Source organism: Ambystoma mexicanum, chromosome 7q (genome assembly GCF_040938575.1).
Source record: "Ambystoma mexicanum isolate Mex_15411 chromosome 7q, UKY_AmexF1_1, whole genome shotgun sequence".
Taxonomy (NCBI): domain Eukaryota; kingdom Metazoa; phylum Chordata; class Amphibia; order Caudata; family Ambystomatidae; genus Ambystoma; species Ambystoma mexicanum.
The window spans coordinates 1,088,482,406-1,088,500,934 of NC_090941.1; the positions used below are offsets into that span (position 1 = coordinate 1,088,482,406).

General features: G+C 46.5%; 1 protein-coding gene across 2 annotated transcripts in view; it reads left to right on the plus strand.

The window, feature by feature from the left end:
• The window catches only part of LOC138528636 (transient receptor potential cation channel subfamily M member 2-like), a 1,006,635-nt gene that overhangs the window by 405,854 nt on the left and 582,252 nt on the right, over window positions 1-18,529 (plus strand). For both annotated transcript variants that reach the window (XM_069640452.1, XM_069640453.1), the window contains exon 10: window positions 1,676-2,014. In XM_069640452.1, coding sequence (XP_069496553.1) covers window positions 1,676-2,014 — 339 coding nt within the window. The remainder of the gene's footprint in view (window positions 1-1,675; window positions 2,015-18,529) is intronic.

Below are 18,529 nucleotides of genomic sequence, written 5' to 3' on the forward strand. Positions count from 1 at the left end.
TTGCACGATAGACCTGGTTGACTATCCTGCCAGGCACTATCTTTCACTTTACTGGGTGACTGGTAGCTTCGACTGCTTTCTGGTTCCCAGACCCTCCTTTCTCGGCTTTCCCTAATCTTTTCTCCTTCCTACCTTCTTCTTAGTTCCCCTTCACCTGTTCTGGAACCCATGTACCTTTTGCTTTGGTCCGTGTGGGTTCCAACCTCTTGTAGGCATCTGTGGTTCTGCAGGGGCTTTTGCCGGCTTTCAGAGATCTCTCATCCTGTGCAGCGGCAGAGGCGTAGACAGGTTGGGCGACAGGGTGGGCCCATGGGCCCACCCCACCCACCCAAAATCTGTAAATGCCCACACAGCGTTGCTGTGTGGAATTTATAGAGGTTAATGTCACTGCGGTGGGCCCAATTACATTAGCTTCAGGCCCTACTTGTTTGACAATCCTGGCTACGCCTCTGTTCAGCGGCTCTTGTCCCACACTCTTACCATGCTTCAAGGACTGAAAAAGCTCCACTCCGTGAGCTCGGTGTGTGGTCTTGCCACTCTGGGTCAGCTGCAGAGCGTTCTGCTCCCGGCTCAGCACCCTGGTCTGCTCTTCTTCTTCCTGTCTTGCTTGGCTTCTCGCGGTTTCTCCAGGGAGAGCTTGACAAAATGTGTTGTTCCTCTTCCCTTTTTATACCACAGAGACCAATAGATTGTCCATATTGACTGGTCCATTCAAGGTGGTTCTGCAGGGTGCTCTTTAGCTCTGTGCACCTCTTCTTCGTCTCAGTATGCATCATGTTGTTCTCCACTGGGTTACCGGAGATCTTCTTCTTCCCATATTATAATATTAAAGTTAGGAAAAGCGTCCTTATCTTGCTGGGTAAGTATATGGATCCTTGTTTTAGTAGGGATCTCAAGCGTTCCCGCTGTAGTTGTTACATGTGGGTTTTATTTAGGTTGAAATAAAGTTCTAGACCCATGGACTTGTGGTTGATGGTCAGCGAAAACATGTTTCAACCCCTGAGGGTCTTTCTCAATGCAAGTTTGGTAATTTCGAGGGTGTGATCCCTGTGGTTCCAATTCCAATTCCAATTCCAATACCAATGGCTAATATTTGTACATTGGAGAACCAAGTTAGTTGAGGCTGCTGCCTCTGGAGAAAGTGCTCCGTACATCGTGACACGATGCACAGAGCTCAGCACAGGAGTGTTTACTATCTAGAACCCAGACTCTCACTTTATAATATTATAGGATTCATACAGATAGTCCCTTCTCCTCGTCTCAGTATAGGGTAGTGAGGTGGAATGGTCTAAATTACAGAGTTATGTGGGACTAGGTTACCCTGCATAGGGGTGGGTGGATACCACGTTCTCAATACCATGTAGTCCCTAGTTTCAAACACAATTTAATTAATGTATAAGCACCTTACAAATGCACAATAAATAAATAAGTAAAAATAAATAAATAAGGATATTCCCTCCCCATGTAATCCTCCCTCGATGCAACACCCCCACGGGGACTCTTGTACTGTGGCCGCACCACCCTGGCCCCATGGTAAAGGTCTCTCCCTATGGGAGAAGGGACGACATCAAAGGGTTCGTCACACTTGACAATTGTATGAGTGGTACTACTGGGGCTGGTCAACCTGTGTGCAACTCTTGTCTTGGGTCACTAATGCACTATTTTATTTACACAGCCCAAGGATTTGTACCCAGTGATGACCATTGCTTTGATTGAAGATAAACCCAACTTTGTACAACTTTTCCTGGATCATGGTGTCAACCTGAGGGAGTACGCAACCGATGAACGCTTGACCTGCTTGTATAAAGAAATTACTCTCTCTGCGATCACCTGTAGCAGCGGCCCCTTGAAGGATCTCCTAGCGGCCTTTCAAACTTCGTCCAATCATGTTGAAACTCCATGGAGCATCCCGTCAACCATTACCAAGATCCTGAAGCTGCTGCTGCACGGTTTCACGCTCACTTCGGACGTGAGGAGCCACATGACCGGCAAGGAGACGGACACGTTGCTAAAGGTAGCTAAAAGTAGAGAATTCCTTCATGATATGGAGCAGGGATCTGCAACCTGCAGCTATTTAGGTGTTTTCCTCTATGAATCCCATGATCCCTCATTATTGACCATGATGGCTAGGACTTAGTTGCCTGAAGAGCAGGTTTGTATTTGTATATTTGTATTTATTTATTTGTATAGCGCACTTGGCCGGGGGCATCTGGTACATTTCTAAATAGGGTTACAGTGACATAGAATCTACATAGCATTTACATACCTTACACAATGTTGCATAGGTAATAAATATTACATGGACATTGATATTTACAAGGCGGTTAGATGCAAGGAGTATAAAGAATTCAAAGAATACAAAGAGTATTTACAGTTCGATTCCCTTGTGTGCAGCCCTCGTTAGTTAGGCGTGTGCAGGGTGGTCCTGAGCTATCAACTCCTGAAGGCTTGGGAGGAGGGTTAAATTCTGAGCGGGGTGGGTAGAGAGTTCCAGGGCCTAGCGGCAAGCACCGTCAAGCTGCAACCCCCCGCCTTCAGAAGCTTGAACCTCGGTAATAGGAGGCAGTGTGCTTGGGCCACTCTATGGGTTCGATCATTAGTGTTACCTGTGAATAGGTTAAATAGGTATTTAGGTGCTTGTTTGGCAAGACATTTGTGCATAGGTGATAGTGATTTAAACGCGATTCTTTAGGAGATGGATAGCCAGTGTAGGTTACGTCTGGTATCTGAGATATGATGGTTTCTAGGGATGTTTAGAGCAGCCCTAATGGCATTATTTTGTGTAACTCGTAATTTAGTTCTGTTGGTTAGTCCCTAGATAGAGCGTGTTGCAATAGTCGAGTTTCGACAGTACAAGGGTTCTAGCTAAGGTGGTGCAGTTGTCTGTGGTAAGGAATAGTCGGCAAGCAGTGATGAGTTTGCAAGTGTAGGCGGAGAAAGATATTATAGCATTCGTTTATCTGGTTAGAGACAGAGTAGAATCCAAGTATATGCCGAGAGTTTTAGTGTCCTTGGATACCTTAATGGTGTTGTCATTGATGAAGAACGAAGGCAGGGTCTAGCTTATTGAGTCTGGGTTGCGACCTAAGGAGTACTAGTTCTGTTTTTTCGTTGTTCAGACAAAGCCCGTTTTGGGCCATCCAGGCCTGGATAACAAGGTATATATCATTCAAGGCTTTGGAATCTGCTTTGTGGTTTCCAGTGATAGGGATGAGCATTTGGGTGTCGGCTGCATAATTAATGTAGGTGACACCCAAATAGTCAAGTATGTCAAAGAGGGGCTTCGTAAACACATTGTACGGGGTTGGTGATACACATGATCTTTGGGGGACTCCGCACGGGACTGGTGATGGAGCTGCCAAGGCCGACGGGGAGAAGAACCTCATTGATCTATTCTCAAGGAAGGAACTAATCCTAGAGGTGGCTTTGTTCGAGAAATGAGCTGCATATTTGAGATGGTTGCAGAGTATTTGGTGATTGACCAGATCAAATGCTGCTGATAAGTCCAGCAATAAGAGGAGGGCCAGTTTACTATTATCTTTTAGGAATTCAAGTTGCGTTTTAAGATCCAACAGCACAGTTTCGGTTCCATGCCTCGGTCTGAAACCTGATTGTCTCAGTCTGAGGAGGTCATGAGATTCTAGGTACTCCTGGATCTGCAGATAAGCTGCTTTGTCCAGGATTTTGAGCTGAAATGGGACAGTAGTGATAGGCCTGTAGTTGGAGGGGCTGTTCGGTTCTTTTGTTGGTTTATTAAGTAGAGGGCAAACCCAGGCGTCTTTGAGGTTGTTGGGTACAATGCCAGTTTCAAATGAGGCATTTATTAATGTGGTGATAAATGGTGCTAGTTCTTTAGTCACCTGCTTAATGATATAGGCTGGGCATGTGTCTCCCTGACAACTGGAGGGTTTGAGTTTCAGGATGATGTTTTCTACCTCTTTGGTGGAAAGTGGTGAGAAGTTAAACGGTTTGTGAGTATGTTGCGGGGGCCTAGAGTGCTGACTGGTGAACTATGCTGTAAGTCCTGAGCTAGACTACTTTTATTAGCGTTGATTTTAGTTTGAAGCATGTTAACTTTATCTAGTAGTGCTTTTTGTATATTAGCGCACCAAAGACTATCTTTAAGACAAGTATCGGTGGGTGCTGCTGGAGATTCTAATTCTTTGAGTATCTTAAAGAGCTCTTTAGTATTCGATTTTGCTTGTGAGATCCTATTGTTTTGGCTTGGAAGGATTCCTCTTTGTAGATGAGGGATGCTAAGGTAAGGCTGTTCTTGTTGGCTGCCATTGGAAGACTTTTCCAGCGGGTCTCTGCAAGTCTTTTTTCCTTACGTAGTGTTCTAAAATGTGGGGTAAACCAAGAGTTCAGATGCGCCTGTGGTTTGGATTTCCGTAGTTTATGAGGGGCAATGGAGTTGATGGCCTTTAGAATAGTTTGATTGTATATATCAACTAGTACCGTAGGGTCTTGGTGGGACTCAGTGGCCTTGTGTAGGATGGGTAATATCAGCAGAAACATCTTCTCACTGGTTATGTTCTTTTTATTTCTGGTGCTGGTGGGTGGGGTGTTGTCCTGTTTAGAACAGAGCTCATCAGCTTTAATGGTGAAGGTGATCAGCTTGTGATCAGACTAGGCACAGGGTGTGTTAGACAGGATGTGGATGCTGCAGTTATCTGCGAACCAATCGAGGATACTCCCTTTGATGTGTGTGGGTTCCTGGATGCGATGGGTGAAGCCAAGTTCTAAAATGTTGTTTGCAACGTCAATGGCTTTGTGATCTTTGGCATCTTTGAAGCCTAAATTAAGGTCACCCAGTAGGATGATTTGTGAGTCAGGCTTGGTGTTGATGGATAGGAGGGTGGTTATGTCTTCTGCAAATGAGGAGACTGGGCCAAGTGGTCTATAGGTGAGGTTCATGGTAGTGGTTGGAGTCGTTGAGATCGGGAGGTTAACCGATAGGAGCTCAGCTGGAGTAAAGTTCTGATTAAGTATTGGTCTAAGGTCTAATGTGTTTCTAGAGATAAATGCGACACCTCCACCTTTAGCTTTGTTAGTATTTCTGTCGCATCTGGTAATGGTGTGGTCGTTAGGGATATCAAGTGAGAGAGACGGTCCTGCTGCAGAGGTCTTGAGTAGTGATAATGTCTGCAATGTCTAAGGCATGTGCTGGGAGGAACCTAGCGTTAATTAAAGCACCCTTAATATTGATGGTTTTGTCCGTGGTGGGTGAAAATTCCTTAGGCATGGTAGGTTTAGTAGGTTTAATTTTAGCTGGCTTTGAGACTGGGACGATGGCTGGTTTAACAACCGTGTTAGGTTTTTTAATGGTGATGGTGGTCTTAGATACTGATGGGGCTGCTGGTGAGAATCTAGAGCCTAGTCTATGGTTCCTAAGATTCAACGCCCCTGCATGTACGAGGACCACAAACAGACTACAGTGGTCATGTGCCACAGAGTTACAGTGATCTAAACAGTTCACGAATGAGTCAAACATAATGGCTGCCCCCGAGTACTCGATGTTCATTGCAACGGCATAAATTGCAGTGCTTTGAAGCCAATCAATTTGTATGTTAACAATAACTACAGAAGATACTTGAGAAACTGTAGGTTATTGATTAATGCACTGCGCTTTCTCATTCTTGTGTAGTCCACATGAACAGAGTTTAAGGATAATTGAACTAATTCAGGGAGGACTGTAAAAAAGGTAGAAGCATGTAAAGTACTTTTCCAAAGCTTACACCCCGATAGGTATCCTGCATATCAAAGTCTCCCCCAGAAAACAAGCACATACCTCTGTACAATTGCAGACTACAGAACCCCGCGGCGTGTCCACAGCATGCACCAAAAAGAACAGGAAAGGTAAATGCCACATATTTGTGTGCTGTGATCCCAAATATCAGAGAATAAAAAGGAAAAACGTACTGGCCAAAGAGTAAATCCTCCAAGTGTAAACAAGGATGTCCAGTTTCTCAAGTGTCTTGCTTAGTTGTCAGCATGCACATTGATTGGGGTTGAAGCCCAGAGCAACATTATTCCAGATAATGCATTCACGCATATTATCATCAATGTGTTAAAAAATCATTGATTTATTTGTAAAATCTATTCTTGATTTTCGTTTAAAGATCAAAGCACAAGTTAAGATGAAAAAGCAGCTTTTACCTTTTGTTTTATTTCTTTTCGACACACAAGTCGGTCTTTGGCTAGACAAGAACATCAGCAGTAACAGGACTACTGACTGCCAGTCCACCAACTTCCAACAGCACTTTCTCAGTTAAGCCTCCATCCCACCGTCTGCATCTCGATCGTATAGATACACAACCTTTTCATGTGCCTTGATGATAGTTTGTGTACATGAACACCCACTTTCTCCTCCCTTTCTGCCCAAGGATCAGTCTGGATTATCAGGAGCTTACGGAAACACGTCCTAATGCATAGCTCCATAGCCACGCCCCTCCACCCCTCAATAGGGAGAAACTTGTTAAATTTATGCCAGGTTCTTTGATGGATTTTCTTCTAAAATTGAACTAGCAGAGTTGAAATGTAGTTTAACTAATGCCAACACATGCTGATTTGTTCAAAGCAGACATAGTTAATGCTGCAACCCTATAGCCATTCCAAATAAACCTACCATAATCCCTGCTGATGCTAGTGCATATGGCCTGGGAGCCACAGTGATGCAGCGAACTGGGTATTGTGACAGTGGTTGTGGCATGGTCAGCAATAGACCATGAGATGTTGGTGTGTGTGTGTGAAAATATATTTAGTTAGTATCCAGTAGGTATGCATATTGACCTAAGCACACTCGCATCACACTACAAATCTATTGCTGCAATAATGATGGTCACGTTGCCATTTTGTTTTATTCGCCATCTTGGATGCAATGTTCATTTCAGTTCCTTGCTCATTTCGCCTTTCTCACTCTGAACGTGGTAGAGGACCGTGGCATGAACTTTCTGTTAATTACGAGACAGGAATGCACATTCTCCTGAGCGTGTTTGTCTTACACTGTAGAACCTTGAAGTCCTTGCAGAAGCACAGCTAATCTATAAGTTAGGTGCCCACCTGTCTCGACCATGTTTCTCCATTGAACCATAAATTGTAACAATATGCAGCTTCAACGTGCTCTTCTGGTGAAAAACCCTGTTTTCTTTTTACAAATTTGGTTTTATTGATTTTCAACATAACATATCATTCCAGCATCGTTATGCATGTAACCAGAAGAGTGTCATGAGCCATAACAGAAAATGGGGTAAACATCTACATTCGTAGTTCAAGATCTTAACATATCAACATTGCTTTCCTAGTCCTTGTGCGACACAGCATAAGCTGCCACACCTTCCCCGGTCAGCATATCCGTTGCTGCATCCTCAGGGGCATGTTCCACTGTACATCTCGCCAAAGTGACACCTTCACTGATGCTGTGCTGCCCGATGTCTCTCGGATTCTGCTCCATTCCCTTATCAACCCTCCTCTGTGTGCCTGTCAATCTGGGGAGAAGCACCTTTCTCCCCAAACACTTAACCAGACGTATGACCCCCCCCCCCCTTCGATTTGCTGCACAGATGCAGGGTTTCCTAAGAGACCCGCATCAGCAAAAAAGGTTTTCAGGAAGCTGCTGCTGCTCGAGCTGTTTGCATTCTGGGCCCTCAAACTTTGGCAGCATTCTAGCCATTTTCAAACCCTGTCTCTGTTCTTTGTATCAAAAGGAGGGACTAATCTTAAATATGGAGGAAGGTGCCGACCGGAGCCTCCTCAACCTCTCCAACACAGCCCTGATGCCCCTCTCCCCATGTGTGCCTCCCTGTCCAAGGTGATGTACCACCTTGAGAGGAACAATATTGGGCGCTGACCGTCGATCAGCCAGTCCCCCGCCAAATCCCTGACCGATGCTCCTCCGATATATATCCCTACCCAACTCTCTATGCCATACTGCAAAGTAGGGCAAGAAACCCTCATTTAGCTTTGTGGCCAGACACCTACACACCCCTGAAATGAGCCCTGCTTAGCCTATCTGAGAGAAGATGGGTGTGAGCTGTCTGACCGCTGCTGTTCTGTTGGTACCCTGCCAGGCCCAGTGTCTTAGCTGTCGGTAATGAAACCGTTCCCTCTATGGGAGCCCAAAGGCCTCTTTACAGGACTTGAACGATCGTTTCTGTCCCTGCACAAAAATGTGCGATAGAAATTCGCAACCCCTGTCTCGCCAAGCCTGGAAGGCGTTATCCCTGTAAGCAGGAAAGAACCCAAAGAGTGGTTCTAGTACATGGGGGCTCACACATTCCCAAGGGCCTCATACTCTGTGCAATCCAGACCATATATTCAGCCAGCCTATCATCTGCCATTCCAGAAGTCACCACTCTTTCCTGGACTCGGGCTTTATCCAGTCCCTTATAATCCTCAATTGACAGGCCTGGTAATATCTCAAAATATATGGCATCGCCAAGCCCCTCCCCCCCCTAGCTTTAGCCTGATGCAGGACAGATGAGGCCACTCTAGGAGGGCTGTTGTGCCATATAAAAGCTATGAATTTCCATTGGAGTTTCTCCAATCTGCCCCTCAGGACCTCTACCGGGAGTGCCTGGAACAGGTATAATAACCTGGGAAGGACGTTCATCTTTATGGCAGATATCCTCCCCAAAAACTGTGATCTCTACCTCCCAATGCGAGATAGTTATCATCGAACAGTTCTGAAAAGCGTGATGTCAGCTGAACCCCCAAATACCCAAATACCCAATAATGTGTGATGTCCACCGAAATGAAGACATTCCCTTCACCATCTCCAACCCCTTCAGGATGAGAGTCAGATTTAGAGCTTAACATTGTCTCGGGAGGATATCTCAGCGCAACGTGCTCGCCTTGGAAGCAAAATGACACGGGGCCACACAAGTTCGATCCCCAGGCCCACGTCCACATACAGGGCAAGCTTATTCGGGACCCCAGTGTATGGGATGCCCTGTATCCGGGGGTCAGACCTCAAATTGACTGGAAAGGGTTCAACAGGAAGAGCAAAAAGCAAGGCTGACAGGGGCCACCCCTTCCCAGTTCCCCTTGCAAGCCGGAAACCCCCTGACAGATACCCATTCACTGCAACCTTCACTGATGGTGACAAGTACAGTGCAAACCCCCCCCCCCCACTCCAAGTTCTCCCCAATCCAAATTTGTTGAGAACTGCCGGCAGGTAGACCCATTCAATGCAGTCAAAAGCCTTTTCCACATCTAAGGACAAGAGAATAGATCACATTTTTTTCCTATGTGCGATGTCTATAAGGTTATTCATTCTCTGTGTGTTATCCGCAGCCTGTCTACCTACCACGAAGCTTGATTCATCTATCCCCAGGGTCGGACTGGGACGAGAAATAGGCCTGGTCCCACCCCTCACGTCAAAAAAGTGGCCCACCCCTCGCCTCACGACCCTTGACCTCTGACATCACCAGAAGTGATGTCATTTGACCCCATCCCATAGTGACATCCCGGGAAGCAATGAAACATAACCTTCACTCCTTGACAAAACAGGAAGTGGAATCAAATAGCATTGTTCCTACGTACACTAAATTATTGTGAATCCAAGCAGACGTCCAAGGCCAAATGATATGTTATTGTATAGCACTTACGCTTAAGCTCTTTTTTATAGAACAAATATGCATACAATATCACCCAACCTGTGCTGGTACTCATTTATCGACCTAAGAAGGATGAATGGCTTTTTCCACACCGGGCATGGCCAGAAACCGGCCCCCACTCCCCAGGGACGATTTCGGCCCGGCTACGTGCCGAAAGGCTGAGGGGCCAGTCCGACCCTGTCTATCCCGGATCTGCATGATTTTCCGTCACGGGCACAGCCATCGCCCTTCAAGTGCAGGAGGATCACCTGGGTGAGGGGTCCTTGGGGAATGGTGGTTTGATATCCGACAGCGAGGCACGGTATTCCCCCCTTTCCGACTCACCCCTACCTGACATTCCCTCCATCTACATAGGGTGTTGTGAGTCCTATCTCATTAACCCCTCCCCTATTCCAACCTATACCAGGACAAGAGGGAGGTATTCGAGGACCAGGAAAGGGAATTACACATATTATCCCATCATTTACAACATGGCAAATGTCCCTCTTTTTCTGACAGCAAGTTACCTATTTTTTTCCACCATCCCTAGAAAAGACTATGACTCCCATAATTACTCCCCAGTGCATTTTCCAGAAACCACTGGGACGAGGAAGAAGAGAACAGAAGCTGTGAAGATTATCCATAGAAATCAATGCACCAGGGATTCCTATGGGCAGTTGCCATTTTGTCCCAATAATGAGTCCAGGCAAGGTCAGGCTTTCCACTACAACTATTTCCACCTGAAATCTATCAAGACTCCCAGTCACTATAAAAAGCAGAACACACAAGCACACTTTAAGCAAGCTGGGGATGCTGGATGGAGCACAGAGGCCAGGAGAAGAATTCGAGCTGAAGGGACCCTGCAAGGCTTGGTGGACCAAGGACTGCCTAATTGCTGGGCCTGTGAGTACAGGGAAGGCCGCAGTGAGGCGAGGGAGTACCAACTCCAGGGAGTCAAACCAGGGGCAGCTGGGGTCACCTGGCAGACCCCACACCAGAGCTCCTGCCCTGGGCAAAAAGGAGGGCCCAGGCCTTAAGGGGCAGGTGGTAGGACCCTGACTTAAACAAAACATCCTCTTGTGCTTTTGCTGCTACCAAAACCGCCAGAGTGCCAAAAGGGGAGCTAGCGAAGTGGGAGCAAAATCGAAGAAAAGTGCATTCTGGGACTTGAAGTCCAAAGACTGTAGATTTGACAAATCATGATCGGTCTTAGCCCGGCTGAGGGAAACCTGTGTGAGAATTGTAAAAAGGTTGTCCAAACCCGACTGAGGGAGATCCCTGAGCAGAGAAAGCCAAATCCTAAAGCAGCAACCTTCCCCCTGGCACTAATCTTGACTTGCCAATTTTGAAAAACACAGCTGATGAGTTGGTAAGCGACCTGAGAGACTGGTGTGTGCCTGAAGAGAAAGATTGAAATTTGCAACAATATATCGCAAGTGAAGACAGCACGCGTGTGGATGAGACATGAAGAAATGCAGACCGGTGAATGAACTTTGAAGTAAGGACAGCTGTTAAATCAGCAATACTGAGTAATGGAGTGGACGGCCAAAAGGAAGTAGCCCAATCGAACATCTCTGTGAAAGGTGCATTATTTGTAACGATAAAGAGAACGAACTGCAAAAGCGAAATAAGCTAAATTAACTCCTAGAAAAGGGGAGAGTGAAAGTTGATCTTGGAACTTTGAGTGGAGGTGGTCCTGAGGAGGTCTACAAAGAAAGCCACACACATTCCAAAGTTTTCAACATCCATAAGCGGTCTGAGCCCGACCTGAGGGAGACCCGAAGTGTAATAAACTTTGTGAAGTTAGTCCCCTGGCAAGTTTTGTTGAACTTTGTTCTGACGAGGTCTGAGCCTGACAGAGAGGGACCTATGTGAACTTTGTTGTGAAAAGTCTGAGCCCAACAAAGGGGGAACCGTGGGAACTTTGTTTTGAAGAGGTGTGAGCCGGACAGAGGGGGACCTATGTCAACCTTTTGTTGAAACATTATTTGGAAGTCTAGAAAGAGAGACTTTGACGTGGAAGGCCAGGTGGGCCTTGGTTCACATTTGGGACCGTTTTTGGGTTAAGAACCTGGGCCAGAGTGTGTCATCCTGTCTACGAGGGCTGCCTTACTCCGTACTGTCTAATGTGGGGAGGAGAGCCAACCCTTTTTCTCAATAAACACACTTGAACCTTATATCTTCTGTGCCTGTCTTCACGTGTGATACCATGCCTGCCTTACATCTCCCAGTCCGGTACGTCAGAGGTGTACAGAGCCCTGTAGTACTCCTCAAAGGCCCTCTGCTTATGCGCCTCGGACTTGGCTGTCTTACACCCCGGACCTTCCATGTCCAAAAGGCTCCCATGGGAAGCTCTCGCCTTTAACTTCCAGGCCAATAATCTGCTGGCTTTATTCCTGTGCTCATTGTCTTTGCCTTATTCGCATTTGTATTTATTTGTATTTGTTTATTTGTATTGCGCACCCTGCCCAGGAGCATCAGGGCGCATGTTTGGAAAGGTAGTTACAGAAAGTGTTACATAGATAGATACAGATTCCATTTTATAGACAAATTTCCATAAAGAATAATAACATGAATCAGAAATATTACAAGGAATGGCAAAATGATCAAATATACAGTATATACAGTGAGTAGCCTGTTTGCGGGTGACCACTGCATGAATTACACAGCGGAGGTCAGTGCATCCTGTTCGTGAAGCCACCGTTTAGTTCTGTTTTTGAAGGATTGGATGGCTGGCACATTCCTAAGATCATTGGGTAGGGAATTCCACAGCTTAGCAGCCAGAACTGGGAAACTCGAGCCCCTAGCTGTCTGAAGCTTGAAACTGGGGATGGATAGTGTGTGCGCCTCTGCAGATCTCAGTGGTCTGGATGCTGTATGTTGTGTGAAGCGCGTGGACAGGTAAGCATGTGCAGCATTATTTTGTGCCTTGTGTGTTAGAACAAGAGTTTTGAGTGAGATGCAAAGTGTAATGGGTAGCCAGTGTAGGTTGCGCCTGGTAGAGGAGATGTGTGAGCGCCTGGGGATGTTAAGAGCAGCCCTAATGGCGTTGTTCTGGGTGACTTGAAGTTTATCAAGGTTACTTTGACTGGTCCCTAGGTAAAGGGCGTTACAATAATCAATTTTGGACATGAGGGTTCTGGCTAGGATCAGGCAGTTGTCCGTTGTCAGGAAGGGGCGACACGCTGTGATGAGTTTATACGTGTACGATGATGCTGAGACTACTGAGTTGGTTTGTCTATTGAGAGAGAGATAGTGGATTCTAGGTAAATTCCAAGTGTTTTCGTGACGTTTGTGACTTTAATAACATTTCCATCAATAATGAAGGAGTTATATTTGGGGTCAAGTTTAGTGAGTTTGGACTGAGAGCCGAGGATGAGTAACTCAGTTTTCTCATCGTTAAGGCAGAGCCCGTGGTGTGCCATCCAGGCCTGGATGACCGAGTAGACTGAGTTAAGTGCGCTGACAACGGTTACATAGTCGCCAGTGATAGGGATGAGTATCTGGGTGTCGTCCGCATAATTCGTGTACGAGACACCCAGATAGTCAAGAATATCAAAGAGCGGTTTAGTAAACATGTTGTACAACGTGGGCGAAACACAAGAGCCTTGTGGGACTCCGCAAGGGACATGTGCTGGGTCGGCTGCAGCTGAGGAAGAGAAGACCCTCATAGATCTATTTGCCAGGAAGGAGCTGATCCAGGAAGTAGCTGCTTCAGAGAAGTGAGCGGCTATCTTAAGGTGATGGCAGAGGATTTGGTGATCGACCAAATCGAATGCAGCAGAGAGGTTGAGGAGGAGCAGGAGAGCTTGTTTGCCCTTGTCTTTTAGGTCCTCGATTTGGGTTTTCAAGTCATTCAGGGCTGTCTCCGAACCGTGTCGTGGACGGAAGCCAGATTGTCTAAGCCCTAATATGTTGTTAGTATCAAGATAATCCTGGATTTGGAGATAGGCTGCACGATCCAGAATTTTGAGTAGGTAAGGCACCGTGGTGATGGGCCTGTAGTTGGAGGGATTGCTAGGGTCAAGGTTGGGTTTTTTAATTAGGGGGATGACCCATGCATCCTTGAGGTTGTCGGGTACTGTGCCGATTTGAATGATGAATTGATAAATTAAGTAATGAATGGTGCGAGGTCATGAGCTGCTTCCTTTACGACCGGCGCAGGGCAGCCGTCACCTTGGCAGTTGGAAGGCTTAAGCTTGATGATGATGTTTTCAACTTCCTTGATGGTAAGGGGTATGAAGCAGAAAGGTTTGAATGAATGCTTCGGGATGGGGGTATTGTAAGACTGGGGGTTGCCCGTTGAATCCGAGAGGTGGCTTTTTTTGCTATTAATTTTGGCTTGGAGCAAGGCAATTTTGTTTAGTAGTGCTTTTTGTATATTGGAACAGCATTCAGCGTCTGGGGTGCATGTATCCAATGGAGCGACTGGGACTCTAGTTCCTTAAGGATCTTAAAGAGTTCCTTAGTGTTAGATTGAGCATTTGTGATCCTGATGTTGTACACTTCTTTGTTGGCCGCTAGGATAGCTTCTTTGTAAGTGAGGGAGGCGATTGTAAGGTTATTTCGATTGACTAGTGTAGGTGAGCTTTTCCAATGTGACTCAGCTTTTCTTTTTGTTTTACGCAGTTAACGTAGGTGAGGGATGAACCATGAATTAAGATGGTTGCAAGGTTTTTGTTTGTGCAGTTTGAGTGGGGCAATAGTGTTGAGAGCTTTTAACATGACACGGTTGTAGGTGTCAACTAAGGCAGTGGGGTCCGAGCAAGTGGAGGAGGCCGAGTTCAGTAACGGGAGTATAAGGGGGATTAGTTTCTCAACCGTAATATCCTTCTTGTTTCGTGTATAGGTTGGCAGGGCAATGTTAGGTTTGTCAGTGGGTGGGCTGGAATTAATGGAAAATATTATTTTACGGTGATCAGACCACGCACATGGTGTCACAGAGGATACCTTTAGTGCATAGTTCATGTCTGAAACCCAGTCAAGGGTGCGACCCTTGATATGGGTGGGTACATTAACATGTTGGGTGAGGCCGAAGTCAGCCAGAACACTGGCTACGTCATTGGCTTTGGCATCATTTGTGTCCTTGTATCCCAAGTTGAGTTCGCCAAGTATGATGATTTGAGATTTAGGCTTAATGCTAGAGGCTAAGATGGATGAGATGTCCTCAGCAAAAGTGGAGGTAGGGCCGGGTGGCTTGTATATGAGATGCACTGAAGCTGTGTGGTTGGGAGAAATCGGTAGTTTAATAGAAAGTAGTTCAACTGATGGCAGCTGCAGGGTGTTGGCAGCTCTGAGATTGAGCAAACTCTTAAATATAATTACTAATCTGCCCCCCCTTAGTTTGCTTAGTGTCCCTGTCGCATCTAGTAATGGAGTAGTTGTTAGGGATGGCTAGGGTCAGAGCCGGCCCCGAAGCCGCATGCAGCCAGGTTTCCGTGATAGCAAGAAAGTCAAGGTTTTCTGTCACAATGAAATCTGCAATGTCTAAGGCGTGAGCAGGGACAGAATGTGCTTTAATAAGTGCACCTTTGAGTTTGGTCACAGTGTTGGGATAGTTAGCAGTGGGGGTTGCGACAATTATTGGTACCACAGGGTGTCATGCATGCTGGACGTGGTCCTACCTCCCACGCTCGTAGAACAGCTAGACCGTTCTATTCCAAATGGCGGTTGTTCGACACTTTGCTGGGAAAACGACGTTTGCACTTTTCACGTCGCTAACATCACGTGTATTCTGCTTCGTCACGTGAACTACGGCATTACGTATTTAAGCAGTGTGGAAACTTCACTCGCTGCTTCTGATCGAATCATTTGGCGTTGTGTAGCTGATCCTCCGGTCTGCATCCTTGCAGGTTACTACAGCTAACTTTTGGCCTTCTATAGCGTGTTTTCCGCCACACGCTGATTCCTGGAGCTGTTTGGTTGCGTGTAATTCCACACGCGCACGCTATCTTCAAACGCGGCTGGCCTGGGCTGCGTGAATCCTGTTCGCGTGTAAATACACACGCGCACGCTATCTTCAAACGCGGCTGGCCTGGGCTGCGTGAATCCTGTTCGCGTGTAAATCCACACGCGCACGCTATCTTCAAACGCGGCTGGCCTGGGCTGCGTGAATCCTGTTTGCGTGTAAATCCACACGCGCATGCTATCTTCAAGCGCTGCTGGCCTGGACTGCGTGAATCCTGCTCACGTGTAAATCCACACGCGTACGCTATCTTCAAGCGCTGCTGGCCTGGACTGCGTGAATCCTGCTCGCGTGTAAATCCCACGCGCACGCTATCTTCAAGCGCTGCTGGCCTGGACTGCGTGAATCCTGCTCGCGTGTAAATCCACACGCGTACGCTATCTTCAAGCGCTGCTGGTCTGGACTGCGTGAATCCTGCTCGCGTGTAAAATCCACACGCATATGTTGTCTTCAAGCGCTGCTGGGCTGGACTGCGTGAATCCTAATCGCGTGTAAATCCACACGCACACGCTCTTTTCTTCGCGGCTGTCCAGAACCGCGTGTACTTTGTTTATACCTTAAAAGGAGCGCTATTTCCAACTCCTGCACCTGTGTTGTTAACAGGGGGATTGATTCATTTCTATACTTTACACTATGTGGGAAGGAAACTTTTCAAGGATAATTGGAAGGTGACAGTGAACAGTACTTTGGACGCTATCCTGTGGTGCATTCAACCCGGTATCTAGCGTGAGCCTCGTTCCGTTCGGGATAAGTCTCCCTTACTAATCTTCCCTTCCTTGTCGTTTGTTCTACCTTGGATTCCTCAAAAGACTCTGCTGGATTCATCTGCCCTAGAATCAAGGTCAGTGTGTGCATTCATGACATTTCCTATTCCACCATACCCAGGTCGGGGCAGTTATTCATGATACTTTATTTTGTTCTAGGCTGACTTCTTATACCTTACCCACGCCCTTTCCAGTGATCCATCGCTCTGCCTGTTTTACCAGTCAGAGAGTTGTATCATTTGGAAGGTCTTAACTTGACTTCACAACTATCAAAACGCGTGAACAGGGATCCGGAAGACCCTACCACCTGTATCCTTTTAAGTACCGTATCCTTTTCAGTTAATACTTTGGTGCTTTCTGACAGAATCAGAAGCCATGGAGGGTACGGATCCTTTAGCTGTTTTGACTCAGTTGATCAGCGATTTGAGAAATGAAATGGTTACGGCACAGGACATGTTACGGCACCGTATGGACGTTATGCAAGACGCCATGCACGGTAGTCCTCAGGGAGCACAAGTTCCAATGGCCACTGCATCTGGATCTGGGACTATGACACCCCCACAGGAAACTATTAATGTGGTTATGCCCACTCAGTTTCCCTTGGCCCCTCCGGAACGGTTCACTGGTGATCCCAAAACCTATAGAACCTTCGTTAATCAGTGCCGACTCCATTTTCTTTGCCGTCCTACATCTTTTCCTGACCTAACCACAAAAGCAGCATTCGTGCTTTCCCATTTAGGGGGCACAGCTGCTGCTTGGGCTAACCCTTTGTTGGAAACAAATAGCCCTTTGTTGTACGACTGTGACGATCTCTTGGCTGCTATGAGTAAAGTCTTTGACATGCGTTATGCTACTCAAGCCATGGATCTGGAGTTACTTAATCTACAACAAGGCAATCAACCTCTTTTGCCTTACATTGCCCGGTTCAATCAACTGACAGCCGGAACTCAATGGCCTGACGGCAAGAAAACGGCTGTTTTCTACAAGGGTCTTTGAGAAGAACTGAAAGATGCCTTATCTACTGTTCCGGTGGTTCCTACGGGATTCACAGAGTTGCTCGATTTGGTTTTACAAATCGATGCCCGAAGGAATGCTCGGAAAGGAGAGAAAAAGCCTTTCATGCAAGCCTCGGGGCGTTCAGAAACACCGGCAGTCCTCTCGAACGACCCCGAACCCATGCAGATTGGCGTCGTGAGAGGCCGATTGTCCAATGCAGAACGAGAGAACCGAAGAAAGAACCATTTATGTATGTATTGCGGTTCATCCGAGCATTTATTGGCGACATGTCCTAAAAAACCCATCAAGCGTTCGGGAAACGCCAAAACTCGACAATAGCAGGAGTCCCTATGTCGAGTGTTTCATCGGACTCCAGTACCATTCCTAAACACGCACCCGTAAATTGTTGAGGTGACGTTACGTTGTGGTGAACGAGAATTGGTTTCCAAGGCCATGGTTGATTCCGGAGCCACCAACAATTACATAGACATCACATATGCCAAGAACTGTTCCATACCCCTTGTAAACAAAAACAAACCCGAAACGGTTAATACCGTGGACGGATCTGTTTTGACTTCTGGTATGGTAACCCAGGAGACGGTATCTGTTCAGATGACTTTATCAAATAATCATTCGGAAGAAATCATCTTCGATGTCATAGCTGCTCCGCAGTACGAGATCATACTTGGTCTTGCATGGTTAACCCTTCATAATCCCGCCGTTGACTGGGTTTCGGGATTGCTCCAGTATCCTTCGATTCATTGCAATGAACATTGCTTTACCAGTCAGGAGGTATCAAACAAGCAACACATATTGGCCTCTATGGTAGGAGCTTCGACTATCAGCGTGGTACATCAAAGCGACGCTACCATACCATGCGAATACGCTGAGTATGCGGATGTCTTTGACAAGGGCCAGGCAGAACAATTGCCTCCCCATCGACAGTACGACTGTCCTATTGAACTGATTCCTGGTGCCAAAATCCCTACAGGTCGTTTATATTCACTGACCCCAAAAGAAGACGTTGTGTTGAAAGAATACATTGACAAAGCCTTAGCGATGGGTTTCATACGGCCATCACAATCACCTGCTGCGTCTCCTCTATTCTTTGTTCCAAAGAAAGAGGGAGATCTAAGGCCTTGTATTGATTACAGGGCACTTAACGACATTACCATAAAAAACCAATATCCTCTACCACTGATAAACGT